Here is a 23,407-nt window from a genome sequence, read left to right as displayed (position 1 = left end):
CTGAACCGCCAGACTCATTGCACTGAGGCCAAGGTTTCACGGGAATTTCTGAGATCAACAAGCAGCCCAGGAGATGGGTCGGGGGGGGGAATGCACCACCACAGAGGCTTCCACAGGCTTGGAAGTAAAAGGAAAGCACAAGGAAAATGCGGACCTGCTCCTGCGTGGTCACGTCGTCAAGTGATGAAGGACAGAAAAGGCTGAGGGAATCAATGCATTTGTCTTTACTGGCAAAGCCTACTGGCTGGCCTTCCAGGTCTCCCTGTGTAGTAGAAATGTTTGTGGGAGTGTGGTGCTTAATGCGCTTTTGGGAATGATTTGAAACAGCCTCCCTCTGCCCCCTAGCATTTTAAAAAGTCCTAGAAAAAAAATGAACTTAAACTTACTGTGTCATACGATACCATATTTTAAGTGTGGCTCTTAGTGTGGAGGTTGGCTGGTTTTTTTGAAGAGTGATAGTGTGCTGTGTGACGTTTTCCCTGCATTTAAGCAAGAGTAAGGAACCAGCCGGCGTAACTAGCATTTTTAAGTGAAGTGCTAGGAACTGAAACATGTAGATTTAAAGGGAGCTTGTTCCTCTGCAGATGATTTAAATGTTAAGTATGTGCCTATGTCGAGGATACACGGAACGGAATCTAAAAACTATTATCTCCTCTAGAAATGAACCTTCAATTTACTCACTGCACAGGAAGGGCAGATTCCAGTCATTTGCACTGCCAGCAGGTGCCCTTTCTCTGCATAATGGGCTTCGCATGTGTAATTAACACATGAAGGCTGCTGCTGCCAGCTTTTTCTTCAGGTACATGCTGCTAGGAGTTTTCAGGACAACGATGTGGACCACAAGAGGCTTTTACACTGGGTTTGAAGATTAGGTATTCATCGACTTTCTGACAAAGACATGTTAAAAGGGGCTAAGTCCAGATCCCGCAGTTGGGAGCAGAAGTGTGCAGAAAGCAAACACTTGGGCAGTGTACCCAAGGAAATAAAGACACAAGTCATTGAACTCTAATGAATGAATTCTTTCATGGTGTAACACCCTGTCCATATATCGAATGAGCCAGCTAGTGTGTGAAAAGTATGATTTAAAAATGTATAATTATTAGGCAGATTATAATTGCATGCTCACAAATACAACTGATTACCTTAGCCAGATATGAACTTTAATTGGAGAGGTAGCTACACACACTGTAATTGTTTGAATAAGTCAATTTAGCAACAATTTATATGCCATAAATATATTTCTCAAAATAGAGTCCATCTATTTTGTAACCATGTGAACTTACAGACGTCATTTTTGCCTAGGAGGACTGAGAAATCAGCTCCGTGCTCTCTGCTTTAAGGCAGTATTTTTGCTTATTGGTGTCTGCCTCTTAAGGGAAATGACCTGAGATTATTTAAAATGAAAGAGTTTAATTTAATTTTAATTATTCCTTTGCAAATGGAAGAAAGAAGAAAATAAGAATTTTAAAGAGCTGAAATGGAAACAAAATTTAAAGTAACGAGAATTCTTCAGCTCTTATGAATGCAAAATATCATGTTCATTCAGTTGACTATGTCCATTTTTTGACTGTGCTGTATGATGCTTTAGAATCTTCTCCTGCTCTTTTGAAAATCATAGAAGGGTATATAGACTGTATTACTCGCGATCTTTGAAAGTTTTTGAAAAAAGTATATTCCACCTGTGATTATTTGCTTGTAATCGTTTGAGTTGCAGTGGAAACTTTTCGTAAAAGGAAACTCCTAAGGTCCCGGCTGATACACTGACAGCTCCATGGTTGTGAAATTTGAAATTTTTGTATTTCCCGGAGGGGGAAGGGGGATACAACAGCTATTGGATCTTTCCAGAGCTACGAAAAGGTAGAATAGCTCTCTTTGTAGAGAGTGAATGGGTAGAATAACTAACTCTCCCTCTGCCACTTGAAGATCCTTTTGGCCAATTTCACGTAGCAGAAACTTCAGGCTCGGTGTGGAGGGTTCCCTTTAGCTGTTGAGAGAAGTGCGCTTTCCTGACTGAGGCAGGAGAAGGTGGGTGGTTGGATGTTGTTACAAGTGAATGGCAACTCTACCACAAACGTGCTCAATATGAAGCTGTTTCACTGACATTGTTAAAGCTCAAGTTTTTTCTGTAGCATTTTGTCCTTTATTGTCATTTCGCACCAAGTACTTTCAAAACACTGTGGTTTCTCATTTTTTCAGTTTGCTCTTTGCTAATTTTTTTTAACTTATAATGCGGAAGGGCGGTAATTTTCTTCCCATTTCCCTCTTGAAAGGATTTTTTTTGAAACTTAGTATTTACGTTCACCTGCATTCCTCATTCACGTCTCTGGCCACAGAATTGAAAATGCCAAAAGCCTACATCTTCAAAATGTTTGTTCTCGATACACTTGCTCTCTATACTAGGGATGCTGAGCCAATAATTGTGGTGTAGTACCATGTACATGTATCTGGAATGACTTCAGTCATCTGATCCCTATCATTTAGATTAATTGGGGGGGGGAAGCAAGGGGAGAGTGCTATCCTTTATTTTTATTTTTTAATTAGGTACCATTCTTTGATATGTTTTCGGCCCAGGGAAAGATTTTGGGTGGAGGAGACTAGAAATTGGTGGGAATCCCATCATTAGATTTCACACCTTAATGCACAATTGCTTGTTCCTTTGAATACAGAACAACAGAGGAAACGTATGAAGCACTGCTGGTTGGTTTTTTGTTTTGTTATGGGTTTTTTGGTTTCTGGGGTTTTTTTCTTTTTCTTTTTTTTTTTTTTTTTTTTTTTTTTTTAAAAGTACATGCCCAGCAGGTGCCAGAAGTACTGGTTAATGAGATACTGCCACCAAGCATCAGTAGCCAAGCACATAGAACTACTTAAATTTGGCCAGATCTTGTCCACCTATTTTGTTGTTGGGAATTTAAACATTTCTTGACGTGAAAGAAACAGTCTATTAATTTTTCTCACTACTTCTTCCAGTTTGTGTTTCATGTGGCATAAAAACACTCCCAGTGTGTCTGTTTTCTTCCTTTTTGCTCTCAGTCTCTGTGTTTAAAATTAGCCTGTAAGAAAAGCCTGTCTTTGCTGACCTGGTAACACAGCTTAGTGTGTTCTCTAAGTCCCAGAGCATTGTCACTCGGGTTATTCCCTGGGCTTTTACAAGAAGCAACAGTATATTTTCTAGGGTGACTAAAACAGTCTTCTATATTAGATAGACTGCTTAGCAGCCAACATTAATATATTCTGAGAGCCACCTTCTTAGAGCACCCTGGCACAGCTGCTGAACAAATGTCTATTGGTGCAGTTTTCGCTTTCTCCAGGACTTTTTTTTTTAACTCCCTTTCTCCTGTTTTTCTAAATCTGCATATAGTTCAATATGCTCCTTTAAGTAGGTGGAGGGGGTAACTGGAGGGCGAGTACTCCTGCTGCTCGGGAAACAATGATTCCTTCGTCATGAGCCTCTTGGTAGGCATTTCCATTTAGCCTGGTACATCTGTGTACTCACTAAAAGCTCTTGTAGTTGCTCCTCTGGTTTCTTAGCTGTATGTTTTCTACATCATTCCAATTTATGCAGTCAAGTTTCTAATTTGCATCAATTACCCCAATAAATTTCGGATTGAATTCTGTTGCATTTCAATGAGTAATCTGAAGAGAAGTCAGGAGACTACCTTAGGGAGTAAAGTACAACTGGTGTGAAAGAGCGACACATTAAGTCAGTATTTGTATATCAAGACATGAACTTAGTAAATGTGATCTAATCAATTTTCCTGGAACAATGAAGCAAAATGGTGCAAATCCCTGTGTAGCTGTAAACTATGAACCTTTTTGAGATCCTTGGGTTTTGCATTACTTTTTCTGGTGAATTGCAGTATTTTTTAAGGGTGGGTTTTTTTCACTTAAGAGGAAATGTCCCTCTATTTCACCTGCTTCTCTTCCAATTAGTAGTTGCCCACCTCTTGGGAGCATAATTAAGAGGTCTCTAGTTAGCCTAAGGAAACGAATTAAAGAAATTGTAAAAATGCAACTGTAATAAATGGGCAATATATAGCCATTAAGTCCACAATATCCATATTCATGCTTATGCATTGCTACTTTAATGATTTGATATTTACCTATATAACTCATTTGATTATAAATAACACTGATTGCATTGGGAACCAGTGAAGCACAAGAGGAGTAATAACCTTTCTCTTTGTTCCAAAAGACTTAGGCAGGCATTTTGTTTAAGCAGTAAATATGCGCCGTAGAAATTGATACTTCTTAATTTTGCACTTAATGGATATTGGCTGCCATCAAACAACTTTGAGTAATTAGTAGTTGTGGTTGTAAGAAGCCCCAGGACTGATGAAGTGTCAAGCAGTAGGTAAAGACTGGTCTGAAGGGCAGTCTTTAATCTGTCATGGGTCCCAGAAGGATTAAAGGTTGTGCGGAGTGTTTCTCCTGTTTATACAAGCAATGTGTCTTACTGAAGTTCACTTGAAAATCTTGGAAATACACATCTAACCTGATAAAATATTAAAAACTGCTTGAGCATATGTCTCAGGACCTGAATAGCAGTTAGGAAGAACTATTATAGTGTGCTCTGAATGTGGAGGAGGAGGCCCACAATGTTCCCTTGTACAGGATGGTAGCTGAATATTAAGGTAATGGCATATGATTAACACATGATAAAGAAAAATGGTGATAAAAGCAATTTATGAAGCTTGACAAGAACCTTCAATATTTACTTTTAGGTGTGTTTCCTTTTCAGTCAGATTGCTGAGTGGTGACAGAAGAATATAATCTCTCTGGTAGATTTTATTGGAAATATTTATGCTCTTTACCAGAACTATATTTTATTCAGGTTATTTATGATGTTTGCATAGTTAAAATTTTGGGACTATAAGGAGCTATCATGGTGAATTATCCTTAAAATATCTTTGCTTTAAAAACAGCCCATTTAAGCATCTGACTGGAGTCCTTTAATGTTTAGTAATACAAGTTTAAAGAAATATGGTTATTTTAAAGCACTTCTGAATAAACGAATTTCACACAAATGCACCCTCAAAAACAAGTGCTTCATGGAGTTTCTCCACACCTGTCACCTTTCACACAACCTAAAACCTGCATTTGTTTCCCTTGATTCTCTGCTGAGAGGTTTGTAGATGCCTCCCTCTGTCATTCCTCTTTGGTGTCTTTCAGTCATTACAAGCAATGGCTTTTGTGGATAAAACTGAGTTAATTTCTTTTCATATATTCCCATAGCTTGGGCAATTCTTTGTTAGTCTTCAGATCTAATCCATTTCTAAATGGCCTGTGTTTCTTCTGCTTCATGTCTGAAATGTGGCCTTTCTTACTCATCTGTGTAGCTCCAGGCATCTTTGCCCAAGCTCCGACCATTCAGTGTTCTCCCTCTGACCTCTGTAGCCAAGCAATTGCTTATACATGTTGAAAAAGTAATTTTCTTATGGTTTTGTCAACCTTCTTCATTTACCTTCTACTTTCTCCATCTTCTCTTCTGCATCAAACATACTATTCATCTTTCGGAGCCTTCCATAGCATGTACCTTGTCGACTTGTCATTCTGTGTACCAATGTCATGTCCCAGTGCTCCATGATCCAGTTTTTCACCCATGTGTTAAATGTTTCTCAAAGAAATACCCAATGTCCTCTTTTGTGCTCTAACTCATTCCCTAGTGGAAATCTCTGCAACTATTCATAAAGCTAACACAAATATTTGCAAAACTAGCACATTATACTTTAACAAGTTACTCGATCAGCAAAACCTGAGCTGTTTAGCAGTGGGTATGCTAAAACCACTCTTTGTAGTTCTATAGTATCAAATTGTTCATCCTGCCTTCTCCTGTCTGTCCAAGTGTATGCACTGTACAACCCATTTAAGCATCTGACTGGAGTCCTTTAATGTTTAGTAATACAAGTTTAAAGAAATAACAGCTTTCAAAACACTGCTAAAAGTCAGGTTACTGTAGCCTTTATGCAATCCCTGTAATAGTTTTATATGCTGTATTGCCTTTACATGTAACGTCTGTCACTAGAAAATTGAACATATGATTCATTGCATCCAAAGCTAATCTATATATCTAAGCCACATCTTTCCTGTAATTCCTTAAAATCTTACTGGGGGTGCACGGTTTTAAGGGTTTAGGCATTCTTATTATTCTTTTGACAAACTGGAGGATTGAAAGAGGGACATGATACAGTTAATTAACTTTTACAGGTTCAGATTTTCCTATGCTTGGTGACAGACTCTGCTTTTGGACACGTTAATAAATGGCTGGTTTTCTGGAATACTGCACTCTTCCTGCTTCCTTTCATTACATTAGCCAAGGTTCCACTAGATGAGACATTTGCAGTCTTAAGACTTCCTGCCGAGGTTCAGACTTTGTATTTTTGAGATTGAAGCTGTCGTGTTCATGAAACTACTTAATTAGAAACACATTCATTTCAGTGCATACTGGAGGAGTCTTGAGCAGCATAGCCAGGCACACAGGGAAGTTGAGCATTTGTGCAGCTGGCAGCTAAACCAATGGTTTATACTTTGAATATAAAATTACTGGGTATTTTCTTGCTCCTGGAATGTGGCCATTGGAAATGAAGAGATGTGGGTGAAAGAGAGTGTTTGTCACAAATAAAACATGCAAAATGACAAATAAAAATACTCCTCAGTTGAGCAGCAATCCATATGTAATAAGTGGTATCATGTTGTATAGTAAAAATTTCTATCCAAGAACTTGGATGTATATTCTGGTTCTCCTCTGTGGAATTCCCAAGGAAGCAGAACCTTCAGGATTTGTACCAAGTTAGTTTCTGATGTAACCCTCTGGGCTGTCATAAGGTGCTGTATTGGGTGAAGCTTGGGTGGGGGCATTCTTGCCAGCCTAGACAGTTCAGTAAGTTGTAATGTAATGTGATACACGGCACTTCAGTATTCTACAAATGAACTTGTAAGGATTTTTTTTTTTTTGAAGTTATAGATGTTCAATGGCTTCAAAAAGAAAAAGTGTTTTCATGTAGAATGTCTAATACAGAGACTGTTTCCATCTCTTGGTACTGCATCCAACAGAGCAGCAGTTTTAGGGGGTATATTAATAAACATGATTTTTGCTGGTCTGGTGTCTTGCAGTAGTTTTTTCAGCACTGTACTTCTCTTACTGAGCAGTAGGCACCAGTTTATCAAAGCAGTGTGGAAGATATTTTAATCCAAGGCAGTACAGTGACATTTCTCTCATTTTTTCATCTGAAATTGAAAATGAGCTCTTTGAGCTTCTGTACCCAAAATGAAATGAGGCTCTATTTTAAAAGTTGTGTCTGTCTGTGTGCTTTCCGTTTAACAGGCAGTATATGCCATATTTGCAATTAGCAGCTTTGGCATCCTCTTTGATGTGTTCTAATAAGCAGTGCAAATATAAGCTTTCCCTGATTAGTTAAGTGGGAGTCCTGTAATAAGCTTAATATTAGAAATACTGTATACACAAAGATACAACTTTCATTCAGTAGTAGTATTGTGTGACATAGCCCATGTTGGTGTTTGCTAACATCATGGAAGAGAAGATGGAAAAGATCAATCTTTCTCTTAAATGTTAGCATTCTGTTTGATAATAGAAGTATCACGCCTGTGTGTGAGGCTACAAATTTGGCCTAAGAGCCTCTTGGTGTGTTTAAGTTTTGTGTTCTGAAGGGAATAATGGTATCAGCGTCTATCCCAGTAACTGGAGTTTATCAGAATCTTCAAAAGTAACTTTTATATTTTTCTTTTACATACGCAAACATTTCAAGACTTTTACTTAAAAAGAAATTATTTAAAATCTGTCTGGACCCATATGCAAAGGATTTAAAACTTGTAGTACTGGGTGATATCTCTACATTAAATTAACCACTTCACACTACAACAGGATCAGTTTTTCTAAAGGATACTCTTAGAAAAAGTCTGGGTATTTTTTTGAAAATTGTAATAACACATTTTGTTTGTTTTTTAAAAAAAAGACTCCAGCATTATAGATATGTTTAATAGCTGTCCTTCTGTACCTGTCTTAACTTAGTCACTTAGAAATTCTGATGTCAAGAAAAATTAAAGTCTTACAGTAGTGAGAGGATATTGCATAGTAAAAAAAGTCTTTCAAATATGGAATAAAATTTTGTTCACATGTGGTTTGTTTTTATATGTTTTTTTTTTTTAAGCAAAATCTAATCCAGTATCCTGGTATTTTCCTGTAGCTAATTTTATAAGTCATATACGTTCATCCAGTGTTATGAGAATGTAAAGCTAGGTTTTTTTTCCTTTTTGCAGTGCCCCAATGCCCTACCTCATTGGAATACATTTAAGTTTGATGGAGGTAAGTTTTTCTCACCATTTCTAAAACTATGTATAGTTTTATAAGTTAGAGCCAAATTCTGCAGGCAATTATACATTCATTCATATGCTTAAAAATGAAATAATCCTGTTAATTCGGGAGTGCTGAGATAATTGAAGTTAAGCATACAGGATAATGTTAAATCTTAAGGAAGTCTTATTTGACACCTTGTACTCTTTGGGCATACTTTCTGTTTGCAGTTCAGCAGTGACGAGCTCACGTTGTGTTCCCCTCTCCATCCTGTTGCTTCATTTAAATAGTTTACTGCCTTAGTTTGACTCTGTATTCACAAAGGCAGAGTCGATATTAAACCAAAATGTTGACAGTTACAGTTCTCTTTTAGGCTTTTGCAGACAGATTGTAATTTTTTTAATGTTCAAAAGATCTGAAAAGAAGGAACTTGCTGTTAATGTTAACACAAAGCTGGCAGAAAACCAGCCCTCACAGAAAGCTTCACATATAAACAATTCAGAGTAATTCATGTGACTTTTTAAAAACTCTGAAAGTGGAAATAGCACATTTGCTTTTGCTTCCAGTACTGGTGAAACAGTTGATGACTTTCCTCAAAAGTATCTGGAGGACAACATAAGCTATTAATTTAGATCCCTATGAAAATCCTAGTCCTTATTAATTGTGCCCCTTCACGCAGGAGGTCTGAACAACGTGTATATGCTCCGTGTGGGAAGAGGGATTCCTGCCCAGAAAGCATTGCCTCTTTGTAGGCTCTTAAATTAGCAGGCAGTGTTGAACTGGTAGGAGTTGCAAATGCCCTTGAAAGTTACTTGACTTGTGTCCCTGTTTTAGATTCCTGTGTTTGGAAATTTAGGCTTAATGTTTAGGATACATAACAATTTACAAAGCTGAGTTTTACATCACATAAATTGATGCGTATTACTAGAATATTTGTTCTTATATTGTCCATAAAATTGTGTAATTTCTCTGGAAATATTGATCAAACATATTATTTCACTAGGGCATATGTATGTAATAATAATCCTCTATGTCTTTGTGTGTTAAAACTTAGACTCGTATGCTATGTAACTTCCCCCTTTTTCCAGCGTTAATGTGAAGTAATTTTAGAAGTCACTTTTTTCGTTAAAAGCTAAGTGGAATATGCAGGACCTCTTTTTTCTTTTTTTTCCTTACCATCTTGGGTACAGATGATTTTTTATGCCCTTTATATTGCTAAATAAAGTACAGAATTGCAGTACAACGTGTTAGTGAATAAGCAATTATTTTAAAAGTCAACATGTACATTTGTTTGCGCATCATATGCTTATGTTAGAGGGGTTTCTGATAATTACCCTTGAATGTTCTATAGACAGGACCAAAGTAATATCTAAGAAGAAATAGTCTAGCATATATTTTTCATATTGATCAAGAAACTTTCTGCCCCATATCTGTACCAGGTGATCCTTGGCACGCTTATTATGATATCTATCTATGGTATCTTTTCTATTTGAAAAAGAAGGAAGAGACCTGGTAGAGGATGGGATAATATCTCAATACAGATACTTGTCAGCTTTCACAAATATTTTTGCTCACAAAGAGCAATGTGGTTAGCCTGGCAATGGGTATAGAAAAAAAATTAATAATTACATCTTGGAGTTGCTTTGCATGATGTCTCACTCCTGCCTTGCTACATAAACCCATTACCTCTTCCTTTGTCTCAGTTTTTCAGATTGCAGGGCTCTGTAGGCCTTCCAAACTCCATCTGTAAAAACTCAAAAAAAGGAGCTGTTCTTGGAGAAGCCAATTTTCATCCATTTTAGTAACTTGTGAAAAAATCTGTTTAGAACTAAATCCAGTATGGCTTTTGAATAGCCAGAGATTCTGGAACACAGACACACTTTGGCAAAGTACAGTTATTCAAAGTGCCTTATGAAATAAATTAAATAAATAAAACAGTCTTCTCTCCTCCCTCTGCTCTTAAGGATAAATTGAATACTTCCAGACAGAAATGCATCTTCCAGCTAACTGTGCTTTTTCCATTGAAAAATAAAACAAAATCACACAGTGGGCTGTTGTATCTGTTTGTTGGCAAGTACTGCATAATTTCTCTGTGCCTTGGGCAAAGGAAAAGTGACATTCGTCAAATGAGCTAGACAATTACTAGTTTACCTCTTTGCCTGTTTTTGAAGCTGAAAGCTTACTCCCTTTGTCTCTTTCTTCATATGTAGGTATAAAATTGTGTTTTGTTTTATTTTATTTGAATAACAACTTAGTAGCAACAGCAATTTTTTTTTCTCATGATCTAGCAGTTGTGTATTTTTAAAAATACAATGTAGTAATTTTTACATATCAAAATAATTTTATAAACTACGACTACAAACTACTGTCATTATTCAGTATTCATTTTTCTTTAAATGCTGAAATTTCAGCAAATAGATCTTTAAAAGTGTTTTGTTAATCCACGTGTTCTAGTTTCAGGATAAGGGATTAATTCCCCAGTCTTCTATTCAAGTTAAGACAGGTGGACTCTTTATCTACTGTAGAGCCCCATGGGAGTAATTGCAGTTATATATAGGCTCATGGTTCTGCTCCAGCAGCTCCAATTGCAGAATTTGTCATTGTTGCGTAAATGTTAGTGGAAGCCTAAACTTGCGCAGAGAAAGCTGCGGTGTAAAGGAGAGGTAGGGAAAAAAATTTTTTTTCTAGCTTTAGTGTTGTTTCTGTGAGTTTTTGCTATCCCTATCTTGGAGTGCGTCCTCTGGAAGAAATACGGCAGAAACGTTAATGATTTTAAACAAAATACAACCTCTCTCTCACCTCAAAAGATTTTTTTCAAACCATTGTGTATCTTGAAGTTAGTTTGCAGTTTCCAATGTTACATGGGGTCTCTGTAGAAGGAGCAGTTATTTTAATGGAAAATGACAAATTTTTCTTATGATTAAAATATCAAGCATATCCATTGACTGTTAAATCTAATTTGCTGTGACTGAAATGTTCTCCAGTGAGATAAGATAATCTCCCGTTATAGGTCAGAGGGCTCCAACTGATTTATGAGGGAAAATCTTGGTAGAAAATAGAGAGCTGTGTTTTGTGCTCTTATTTTTCAGCTTTTCTATCATCACCTAGTTAGTCATTCTTTATAAGATTTCCATTTAGCAATCCATAAAGTGACTTCAAAGAAGGCTAAAAGTTTATAAGCTGTTGGATAAGCAAGGCTGGAGCTATCACATGAATAATGGAACATGCTTACGGAACTAATTGAATTCATATTAGATGAAGATAAGTACTTAGTACTGATAAATAATGAGATAGGAAAATGAAACTCTATCAAATGAACACATCCCTTTCATAACCTTGTTTCATTTTCTACCTGCGTACTTTATGCTATTTTAGTGTTCAAATTATATTAAATTGACCTTTGTGTTATAAGTGGTGTCAAACTTAGCTGGCAGCCTTTTACATTCTGTCATAGTAGATGACATAGATTGTTTCTTAAATTGACCTTTGTGTTATAAGTGGTGTCAAACTTAGCTGGCAGCCTTTTACATTCTGTCATAGTAAACGATTGTTTCAGCAACTGTTTTGTAGCAAAGGTTATTAGTGTGATGGCGCTGATGGAAGAGGAATGCCCTTGACCTAGTAGACTACCTATTGGAATTTAGGCACATGTGGTTTTGATTAACCAGTGGGGACAGTTCTGTTTAGCTGTCAGATACTGAGCTGCTGGCAGGATACTCTTCCGTGCCAGGCTTCCAGTCATTCAAATAACAATAGTGCCCACCCTTATCACACTCTATTCAGGGCACAAAACCAACCTTTAGAGTTAAAGTTAATGATTAGAAAAGTATTTCTTATACTCTTTTTTAATACTCCAGTCACTCAAGACTTTTGGGACTTCAGAATTTTAATTCTTGCAAGATTATCCAGAAGGAATTTGTGCGTGAAACGACATTGCATTTGTTAAAATTATTTTCTAACATTTTTCCTAAGCATAAAGGACAGTTGTGCATATCATAAAACCTATACGAGCAGATTTTTGTTTTATTTTAACCTAGTATACGTAAATATGTTCATGTTAGGAAAAGAAGGTTCACTAAAATTCATGCTGTCTTTAATATGCTAGGATACAGCAGGCGATCTCACATAATGTCGATAGTCTCTTCCTTATGCAGACAGATGAATGGAAAGCTGTGCGTTAAGTCCTCTGAACCCCACGCTTGCATTCTGGAAGCACTTTTTGGCATATTTACCTGGTCTTTTTCAGGAAGCCGTGAGAGTGCTCTCTTTGTGATCCAGTCTGATAACATGCTAGTTAGCACGCACGGAATCCGAGCTAACGAACTCTGAGAAACAGGTTACATCAGCTTGGCCTTAGTACTGACGGTGCCACGTGGCTTCCCCTTGCTGCAGACGACACCCTGAGAATTCATTGTCCACTGGCATCTTCTAGTGGTAGTGTTAATTGTTAATGATATTTTTTGATTGGTGTGAGGAGTAATGGTTAGCTTTTTCCATCCATTTATACTTAATAAATCACTGCCTTTTCTAGCTATAACTGAAGAAGTGTAGCTTTTTTACAGGGTTTAAATGAAGGGGTTGTATATATACTTAAATCCAGGTCTTAAAAAACTACATGTAATTTAGTTATTAATATTATGAATATGGCTGTACATGGCTTCAGGAGTATCGACAAAAATGCATTTAAAAACATGACAAATTGCTTAGAGAATTGTCTTTTATCCAATTGTTGGAAAAATGAAAATAATAACTGTGTTTTAATACGAGATTCTGTGTGTGGATGTTTGAAGACAGACAAATACTGCAGTACCAAGTAGACTTACCAGTGAGCATAGGAGGTTTTTCTTCCGTTGTACAATAGTGTTAGACCAGCACTAGTGATGCTTGTCACTCAGTTGGCAACAGCTGCTTGTGATAAGGATCTTGAGAATCACCTGTACAGGATCAGGGCACTGCACATCAAGGTTGGGAGATCGGCGGAAGAGTGGGAGATGCACAGGAGGGGGCAGCAGCCCACCTGCTGTGCCCAGATCAAAGGGTTGAGAGGTCAGGGGGCACATCCAGCTTAACCAGATTTGTCTGTTGAATAGCTATTTCAGATTGTAAATCTAAGGGTGATTTCATTAAGTCCTTCTGGCTGCTGTTGGGGCATGAAATAATAAAATTTTATATCCGTTGCCTTTCCTGCTTCTGGCAGCCAGATTGACACATTGTTGTCTGCAGTGTTGTGGTGTTTTTCCTAAGAAAATAAATGGAAACTATTAACTAAGTAGAGACAAGTCATTAAGGAAATGGATTTTAGACTTGTTGTGAATCATACTCTCATAATAATTTCAAATATAATGTACAAACTAGCTACTGAAAATGTTAGGTTTTGTTAAGAGCTTTACCTTTCCAAAAGAATTAGTGGAAGGTACATTTTCTTTTTTCTGTTACAATATTTTTTAATCTGTTGATCACATTTGTATCTGGTTATGAAACTTCATGATCAACTTCGTTTATGTTTTGGCACCAATTTAGCCATGAAGTTATGCAAACCCATTTTTCAGGGGGGGAGGAGGTGGTGTTTGGTTTTTTTCCTTTTATATGAACTATTCAGTAAAATTGTTCATCTGAAAGAAGTTTAACTTAAGATGTTTTTTTTTAATGGTAGGAAATGCAACAACTGCCAGCGGTAGACAGTGATAATAAAATAACATTTAGTATAAACTCATGTTAGTATTATTGATGGATATTGCTTCTAGCATGTGATCTGAGTGAGACAGAGGCGCACCCCTTAATACTTCTATTAGAATATAGTTTCTCAGTGTTTTTGCAAACTTTCACATAAAACATTTAAATTACTTCAAGTGTTTGCCTGCTTGTGAGCAGGACAGACGCACTAACTGCTGCTTATTTACTGACCTGGTGTTTAAGGCCCCCTGGAGTTTGTTTGAAAAGTTAAGAGATTTTCACAGTAAAGGTGCCATTTCTGAAATTTAAAGTGCTCTTTTCACCAGGAGATAAGTTCTCTCTGATTAAGTCAGTAATTCTTACTAAGCCATGTTTATAGAGGCCATAAACAATGGGTTCAGTGTGCTTGTTAAACCAGCTTTCCATACCTCTCCACTCTTTTAAAAAGAGACATTTAAAATAAAAGGCAGGTGTAGATGTTAGTTCGATTTGATGGTTTTTAGATGATTAATTATGGCTACAAGTAATTCGGTGAGGATGGTTAAGAAAGGTTTGCGGTAGTGATATTTAATGCACGTTTTCACTGAATCACTTCTTTTGACTCAGCAAATCCCTAGCCTGTAGTAAAATTAGATAAGGAAACTGTAATGTTCATATTTCCTCTTGTTCTTTGCTTCTCCACATTTTTTTCAGCAAAATATGAACATACTGAATATAGTCCATTCTGTTTAACAGGTATCACTTTATTTGTAAAATTTTGTTTAGATATTCAGGAAGTTGTGAAATATGGAATGTGACTATACATGGCTTAGTGGCTGTCCCTTCATATTTTGAGAAAATTATGACAACATGCAAACTGTACCTGTGAAAATGATCTATATGTAGCTGCGATTCATAGAGTCCAATGGAATTTAATGTGAGAAATGCAGTGGATGCTGGGAATTTTTACTAAAATTCCAACAGGAGAGTAAATACTTTTATTTCCAGGTCAGTTGGGCTGATAGGTACTATGTTTAGCAAAAGAACCATTTGATTATTTGACAAAAGCCCTTATAACTATCTGATAATACCTTTATCAAAGATTATAGTGAAAGGAAAGATGATAAAAACAGATAAGGATTAAGATGAACTGGTCAGTCTTCATTTCTCTGGGATAAGCCACAATTAGACCATTGAAAAATTATATTTTTTCAAATGCATTGCAAGACAGATGCTATAAATCAAGTTAGTCTCAAGTGTTTTATTAAATTTGAGGGTTTGTTTCCAGGGAAATCCACTGTCTTAATAAAAATATTGAAAAGTTTTAAAGTAAGATTGTGCTCTTCACAATGTAAAGGTATAGCACAGCAGAGTTTAATATTAGCCTTCCTTTCAGATACAATTATTTCTGGGCCATGTGTGGAGATGATTACGTTGATCAGCATTTATAGTCCTTGCACCATCCTTTTGTACTATACTCCTTGGCAGACACCTGCCTGTCACAAGCCTATTCTTTGCTGCGGAAAACCCCAACATTTTGCTGAAGGGAAGGTGCAGATTCATCACCAAAGCTACAAAAACACCCATTGACAAGTTCAAGCACATGTTTGTTGCTTCTTCGGCAAGAATCAAGAGAAGGTTTTAATTCCTTCTGTCTTGTCCTACTAGCACTCGATTTTGACAAGCTTCTGGCTTTAGTTAAGTACGTTGCAAGACCTTTTTGTTGGAGCTTTTTAGACTCCTCTGAGTATAAGTGAGATTTTTAATTTTCTGAAACAGGAAGGAGCAAATCAGTTTGTCTGGTGCTTCCGGACTCCTAGAAGGAGCAAGACTCCTGGACTGCTTTAGAGTTTATCAGATGCAGCCAACAGAGTGACCTTTGGTTCCTGAAATGTAGAGGAAAGTACCTGGTTTGTCATGCAGTACTTGTGCTTTTTATATGGAAAGCATTAAAAGTAATATTCTTCCATTTAACTTAAAGACATTTCTCATGGAAGACCTAAACTTAAATGTCTACAAAGTGTTTTTTATAGTTGTTGGCTTCCCCGCCCCCTCCCGCCCCCCTTAAGTACACAGCAGTTTTCTTTATAGACAGAGAACTGAGCCTTGAAAACTGAAGGTAATTATTTAGATGCCTAAGGCTCAACTTTGCCATTGTTTTAGAGCTTCAGTTCCTTTCTTTTGAAGGAAACAATTCCCCCCACCCTGCAAAACCTTAATTAAAAATTGAGTATGTTTTTGTTCATTTTCCTCCTCAGTAACTTGCATTTGGTCCTACACATAGGTATGTTGGTACTTAAACGTTTGTTTACAGTGTCACTGGGAAATTTCCTTAGTTACTGTATTTTATAGTTCCACTTTTTCTGATTTTAAATTTTCAAAGCTGTATTTGAAGAGGGCTTAAATATGTATGATTAGACAGTAAAAAAAAAAAGTATTCAATTCTCCTGTTAGTGGAAAAAGTGTTAAAATAATTATTTAAATGCTGCTCTGTTTCATATCAGTGATTCATTTACTGTTGTTTAAGCAGGGAAATAAAGTCTGACAATGTTTAAATTTGCTTAGATCACCAATACCTTCAGACACTTAAAGTCAAAGGTATTAATGGTCGTTCTTTTGAGAAATAGGTTATGCTTTTCTTTTGTATGCCCATGGACTGTTACAGATGATGTAAACACTCAAACTAGATTAGAGACATTTCTTTCTCTCAATTCATGGGAACAGGATAAAAAGTTTAGACTTGCTGAACATTAAGAGACCAGGATATGGTGGAGCTGTTTTTCTCTTAGCTTTTTTGCATTTTAATTATTTATTTATTAGCCTCTGGTAATGTCCATTTTACTTAAGTACAGTTGTAAACTTGCCTCTATTGGAGTTCCAAAATTCGACCTGGAATTTGGAAACCAGTTCCCATCCCTGATTTACTGTAACTCTTAACTCCTAGAAAAGCCACTATTTATTGTTATTTAAATTAATTTCTAAATATAAAAAGATATACTTGAAATCTTGACTCAGCTAGAAACTGCTAAATGTGCAAACAGGACAGAAGTAAGATAAACATTAGTAGAGGTGCTTGAAATAAATCTTCGCTTGAATAATCTCCAACAGTAACTCTCTGGTTTCAAAAATTTCAGTATGCACAATGTTAAGAACTTCCCTCTGCAAATTGAAGGTTAATTTTTCAACATTGTAAATGTGTAAATGACAGAAGAACAGGAATGTTTGTCGTTTTTAAAATACTTGAAGTTTTGTAGTGCCATGATGTTGTGCCATCACTTGTGTCCTTTATGCATAAGATTTAACTCTTCATGCTTATATTTTCCTTTCCCTTTTCCTGAATTTGCTCATATTTAGAAAGTAAGAAACATGGCCCTGGAAGATGTAGTGATTCTTAATGTAGACACCAACACACTGGAAACCCCTTTTGATGACCTTCAGAGCCTTCCTAATGATGTGGTATGTATGAAATGATTTATTCAACTATTCCATTACTTAAAAGTGTAAATCCTTTTGACCCATTCCGTTTGTAACTGAGGTGTCTCATTGTGTTACTCTTGTTGTTATAAGTAAACTGCTTTACCTCAATTCTTTCCTGTTTTGAAGTGTTAAGCAATGTTTGTTTGAAAATTTCAGACATATTTTTAAACCTCCTAATAAAAATTAGCTAATGCTCACATAAGCTAGAAATGCTGCAGCAACCCAGTTTCAGTTTTGGAATAGCATGGTCAAGTTTCAGGTCATCTAAAGAGTTAGTCTTTTATGGGTAAAAAAGGCGGACGATAAGCACGCAGGTTATGGTACATCTGAACAGGAAACAAAAATTCAAACTTCTTTCCTCATGGTGTGAAAAAGTACTACTGTTTGAAACCATCTTTATCCATTCCATTAGGACAAAAAAAAAATATCCTGCATTTTTAGATAACTTTTGTTTCCGAATGAAATTGTGTGGGTTTTTTCCTGTGACTTCTTCCAGGCGAGCTTTAATGAACTTAGTGCATTTTATATCCTGAGTTATGATGTCAAATGGACTACTTCATATTCGCTTCTAGCGCTGCTCAGTGCATATATTTTGGAACTTATTTTCTTTCTAATTCAAACTTTTCATTAGTAATTTTTTTATTTTTTAACAATTTGATAGAAGTGTTGTATAAATACTTGATCTTTCCCTTTAATGGGACAAAAATACATCCAGCTTGCTACTTGCTGCTGTAATCATCTTCACTAAAAAAGCTGAGAGGCAAGAGCAGTAAAGTGAGTAAGAGTGTAAGAAGCTATTTTTAAGTCAGAGGGTGACTGTTTAGGAGAAAACGGCAGGGGAAAATCTGGATTTCTTTTACTAGTTCAAAATATTGTGCTGACAGTTAGATCTATACCTTTTTATGTGTAGTTGAGAAATAAAATTGATATGCAGGGAGCTCAATATAAGCTGGTCCTTTTGAGGAAAAACTCAAGTAATGGTGAATACCCAGTGCCTCCTACTGTGACATCCTGTCATTTTTCTATGATCTGTGGTGTGATCCATTCTTCGAAAACAGTGAGCTCTGGATGAAAGGTCCATCTTGATTGTGAACATTTTGGCTTTAGTCAAGCATTTAGTCTATAAAAGTTACTTCCATGAGTTTTTCTGGCTTTATATAGTTTTTCATTTTGATTTCACTCCCAGCATCCAAATCTGCCAGCTGGTCATCGCTCGTGCCATTATCCACAACCCAGGGAATGACAGACTTGTAAATTTCATGGAATTATGTAAGAAATGTCTGGATACAGTGAGTGCGGGGCCTCAAACATGTATATGATTTGTCAACAATCAAGTATTATATTAGATTTTATGAGACTTCATTAAAGGAGCTGTTGTAGGCGCACTGTAGAACATCAGAAGAGACTTCACCAATAAACACAGAACTTCAAGCTTTGGAATGTAATAAATTTTAAGAGACTTCCTTCCTTTCATTATTTACTTTTACTTCACTTTTATAACAGTAGAGAGTTGTGTTTTATTAGTTCAAATTTCTTGATTCAGTTTTCCACAGGTCTATTTAAAAGCTACATTTTATCTTGGAGGATGTTTGGAGCATAGCAGAGGAAGTGCTGCCAGCAAATTCAATTAACTGGCATGGCTCACAAATAGTGTACATGGTGTATTTTTTTTCACAACTGCTATATAAATACAGCTGGGATTAATATTTGTTGCAACAAAGCCTTAACTTGAATCGTGTTGCATTGTGTAATTAATGTTTGGGATCAGTGTTTATGTCTTATTTAGCTTTGTTTCATTATTTTAGTTACCTAGATAATGAAGTATTCTCCTCTAGGTCTTTTCCTTTCCTTCAGACTGCTTAATATTTGGCTTTGACCACTAGAGAGCAGCTGCTCTTCTTTGCAAGAATTGAATTTCTGTCAGTTCTTTCATGCATCATGTGTTTGGAACTGTAAGTGGATCAAGTTGTTCATCTCAGCAGGGAGACTCTAAAGCCAATCCATTATACTTTTTTTTTCTTTTTTTTTTTTTTCTTTTGCTTCCCTGGGAGGATGGGGAGATTCTGGGAGTGTGTCTCCCCACTGGTCTCAGTCTAAGTAGATGCATTTATGATCTGAGAAACTAAAAAAGTCTTCAACAGTTTCATGATCATAAATGGCTGTTACGTCAAACTATTCTGCCAGTTTTGCTACTTAATGTGAACAGTGAGAAGTTCACGCACTGCTGAATAGACACAAAATTTACTTTGCTAAATTAAATTAATCTACATTCAACAGTGAGGAAAAACATCTTCTGTGTGATGCATTCACCATCAGGTAATTAATCCAGTGGAAAATTTTTAAAGCTGTTTTCCCCCTCTCCTTGAACGGCTTTTTTAATCAAGTAAAACAATGCCATGAAGTCCTATGATTATTTTAGAGCTTCAGGCAGTGAGTTGTGCTTGAGTTTCATGATAGTCATGTTGCTACCTAAACTGTTGATTCTCAGGAATCTGGAATGAACTATTCATTAATCTTTTACTCCTAGGATCCAAATGAACACAGGCTATAGTGAAATGTCTTTCCAGTTAACATTTGTGTCAAAGGAGCAGATAGCATTGAGTCAGTTCCAGCAGAATCAGATTAAGTAATTTCTTCGCCCTGGTTTACCTCAGCAGTACTTGCTAGCAGTCAGACTTCCTGAACTGTTCAGGTCAGGTCCCTGAAAATCAAGGTGTGTCCTACTGCATTATATTTGAAATGTGAAAAACTCTCTCTCCTTCACCTTCTGCTTCTGATATGTTGCTGAAAATCTGGCAGCATGAGAACGCCCTGGGAAGTAACTTTCCTTTTAAAATAGTCAATATTAAAAAAAGAGATTTATTAAGGACTGTGATTACAATAAGTGCATCTGCTGCTGACAAGTCTCCTACACCACCGTCTGTGTTGCAAGGAATAGCAAAGAGGGGGTAGTAATTTTTTTTTATACAACCCTTATGGATTTTTCATGTATTTCCAAATAAGTGTCATCTTCTAGTCTTAGTTGTAGTCAGAGCTTCATATTACAAGGAATAAAGCATAAGCTCGCTCTGTCAACTTGTAGTTTTTATTAAATGAAGCCCTGATGCAATGCAGTGTACTGCGCCAAAGAGATCTTGCATATCTGATGGCTGTGAGAGTATTGTAAATTTGCACTAGCCTATGAATATCTTAGGCTGTCAGTAATTTAGCTGTGTATGCTACATTGTCCATTCATTAACAAGTTTCCACAAGTGGGAAGCCTATGTTACTGTTTTTCACTTAGTGGGAAATTAACTGCTTTCAGGACAGCAAGAACTACTAAACTACAACTCTATAGCAGAACCATTTTCTTAAAGGTGAATCCATTTTTATTTCTTACACTGTGTTTGCAATAGAATGTTTCTTGCTTTATTCATGTTGACAACTGAAAAGCCTTGGACCTAATTAAAAGAATTTCCACTAGCACCTTTACTGAACCATTTCATTATGCTGCATTGCACAGATTGCATTTTGAAACATGGTGATAGTTTAAATCTGACCTTTAAACCTGAACTGCCAGAAGTATAAAAATCTTCTTTAAAAACACACTCAGGATAGACTGCATGTATATGTGTCTATTTGGCTAGAAATAATCTTCATATTGAGTGGTCACAGTCTTTTTTTTTTTTTTTTTTTTAAAGTATTACTGCCTCTTTAGGCAGGAAACAATCATAATTCTGCTTGTATAATTTACTTTGTCTTATGTACTAATTTATTGCAGAGTAAACATGAATTTTTTTTTTCTTATTTGTTAAGTCTCTTTAAATATGTTAACATTTTCTTTTTTTTAAAAACTCTGACATGCCTATTGCAATAGTCCTGACTGAAAGAGTAGAAGTGTGCATATATAAAATAGACATCCTACAGTGTTCGATTAGTCTTAGAAGAGAGCAAATAAACTGAAAGCTTAAGGAATTGGCAAAATACCTATCAATATTCTCCTTCTATACCTAATAGGGAAGCTGAAACACAGAAAGGCTGTGAGTAGCCTTCTGGACTTTTAGTTTGTTGTAAAACGAAGCATAGAGCCTTTTCCTTCTATATAAATGGCAAGTTCTCTATCTTCACATGAATGTTTAAAGAAAACCACTTATAAAAATGTTTGAGATGGATTTGGAAGTTACTCAGAGCTATAGACATTTTATTGCATTTTTAAGAACTACCTTTAAATGGTTTACATAAGTCAATTATAGGAAATAAACGCATACTTCATCCCTACAACATCAGACCCCTTCAAACACGGAGAAGTGTGCTGTTTGGGTTTGAAAATCTGATTAAGCTTTTACATTTTGAGAATAACAGAGCTCCTTGAGGACATTATCTCAGTGAATAGGAGTGAGCTTATTTTATGGGCATGATATACTAAATCTGTTATCATGTATTATGTTAATATGTGCTTATGGGCTCATTAATGCATGGATCATTGGCATAAGCCACAGCATTTAGATTTATAAACGATGCTGGACATGCTCTTGCTTATTTCTGTTATACTAAATAACTGTAATGATATTCCTTCTACAACAGAATCTGCAGAAAATTTAAAAGGAAATGTCTTAGCAACTGTTTTGGTAAACACAAGTGCAAATATAGCATCTAGTTTTAAAAGAAGAAAAAATAGTGCACAGTATGGATTATATATTTAATGCCTATTTATACAAGATGAGGAGTCACTTTCCTGCCCTCCCCAAATCTAAGATTACTGAAGGAAGAAGTGAGGGATGTGCTTACAGGAGGGATAAAACTGAAGCATTCAAGAACAGTTGTTCAGTAAAATCTGCCTGCCATTTGCCTCTAAGGCAGGCTGGTAGCAAAACCCCGAGGCAGAAAAAACTCAACTCATCTGGTAGGATTTTGGAGATACAGAAGAGGTCAAAATAAGCTTTTGTTATGAGCTGGAGGATGGGGGCAAGGTCTTGAAAGTTAATTTGAACATTTGAACCATCAGCTTATATCTTATGAGGTATTATTCATACTCTCAGAAAACACAGTTATGTTCACTACAACAGAACCTGTTTACTCTGTAAATAATATTCCTACGTTTCTTGCATAGTGTGCAGTATATAGAGCTACCCCAATGGAGTTTTTCAGAATAGCATTTGAAAAAGGAAGATTTGCTAGTTATTAATAGAATTATTTCTGTTAAATTCATAATATGGGTATTTATGGAGTCATTCATGTTCTTCCGCAAATCAAGATGACTAGAGATTTCCTGACTTTCTGCTTTCCTTCTGAAATTGTGGCTCCTTCCTGTCTTCTGCGTTAGGTATCTCATCAAACTCGGGTTTTGCACGTGACGTGACCACATCCTCTAAAAGCACTAGTTGAATTTCTTTCAAGAATCAGTGCCCAGATTGTTGGTTTTGTATTGCGACGTGTTCTGTGAGATCTGTCTCAAAAACTTACTTTGCCCTGGTTCTGTCTGCAACACCAAAAATTGCTACTGACATAACTATTTGTTAATGATTTAACATAACCTATAACCATTGCAGCACAGGCACAGCAAGCTTGATGTTAATCTTTGAAAAGTTTTTTTAATCTCCTTTCCCAGCTTGTGTTTGGGAAAGAAAAACACTGTCACTAACAATAATGTATAGATACACAACCTTGCTTCAGTAGTTACGGAGCTCTAAGCACTAGAAAAGAGACATCAAACTAAGTCACAACCTTCTCGTGCGTATGAGAAACTCTGAAGCACAGAGAACAGTAGTGGATAATCCTTTAAAACTTTAGTCCTTAGTGTACACAGGAAACAAAGAATATTCAGGTAACCTGGATCATGGTAGTTTTAACTCTGCCTGCATAGAAATGTGTTTAGTTGATATTTGCTAAGTTGTGATCGGTAAGTGACTCTGTGTTAATGGTAATGAGACCGTTAGGGCTGTGTTCGCCTGAAGTGCAGCTCTGTGACTCCTGAGGTAATTAAACACCTCC

At 36.3% G+C, this 23,407-nt stretch overlaps 1 protein-coding gene across 1 annotated transcript in view; it reads left to right on the top strand.

The window, feature by feature from the left end:
* DENND1A (DENN/MADD domain containing 1A) overlaps positions 1 to 23,407 on the top strand; it is a gene marked incomplete at its 5' end in the record, with an annotated part of 209,147 nt that overhangs the window by 104,354 nt on the left and 81,386 nt on the right. The window contains 2 exons of the mRNA XM_009587477.1: positions 8,275 to 8,320; positions 17,315 to 17,416. Coding sequence (XP_009585772.1) covers positions 8,275 to 8,320; positions 17,315 to 17,416 — 148 coding nt within the window. The remainder of the gene's footprint in view (positions 1 to 8,274; positions 8,321 to 17,314; positions 17,417 to 23,407) is intronic.

The sequence above is a fragment of the Fulmarus glacialis genome, unplaced genomic scaffold (genome assembly GCF_000690835.1).
Source record: "Fulmarus glacialis isolate BGI_N327 unplaced genomic scaffold, ASM69083v1 scaffold12811, whole genome shotgun sequence".
Lineage (NCBI taxonomy): Eukaryota > Metazoa > Chordata > Aves > Procellariiformes > Procellariidae > Fulmarus > Fulmarus glacialis.
The sequence above is the reverse complement of the archived record's forward strand: the minus strand, read 5'-3'. Positions and strand labels throughout refer to the sequence as shown.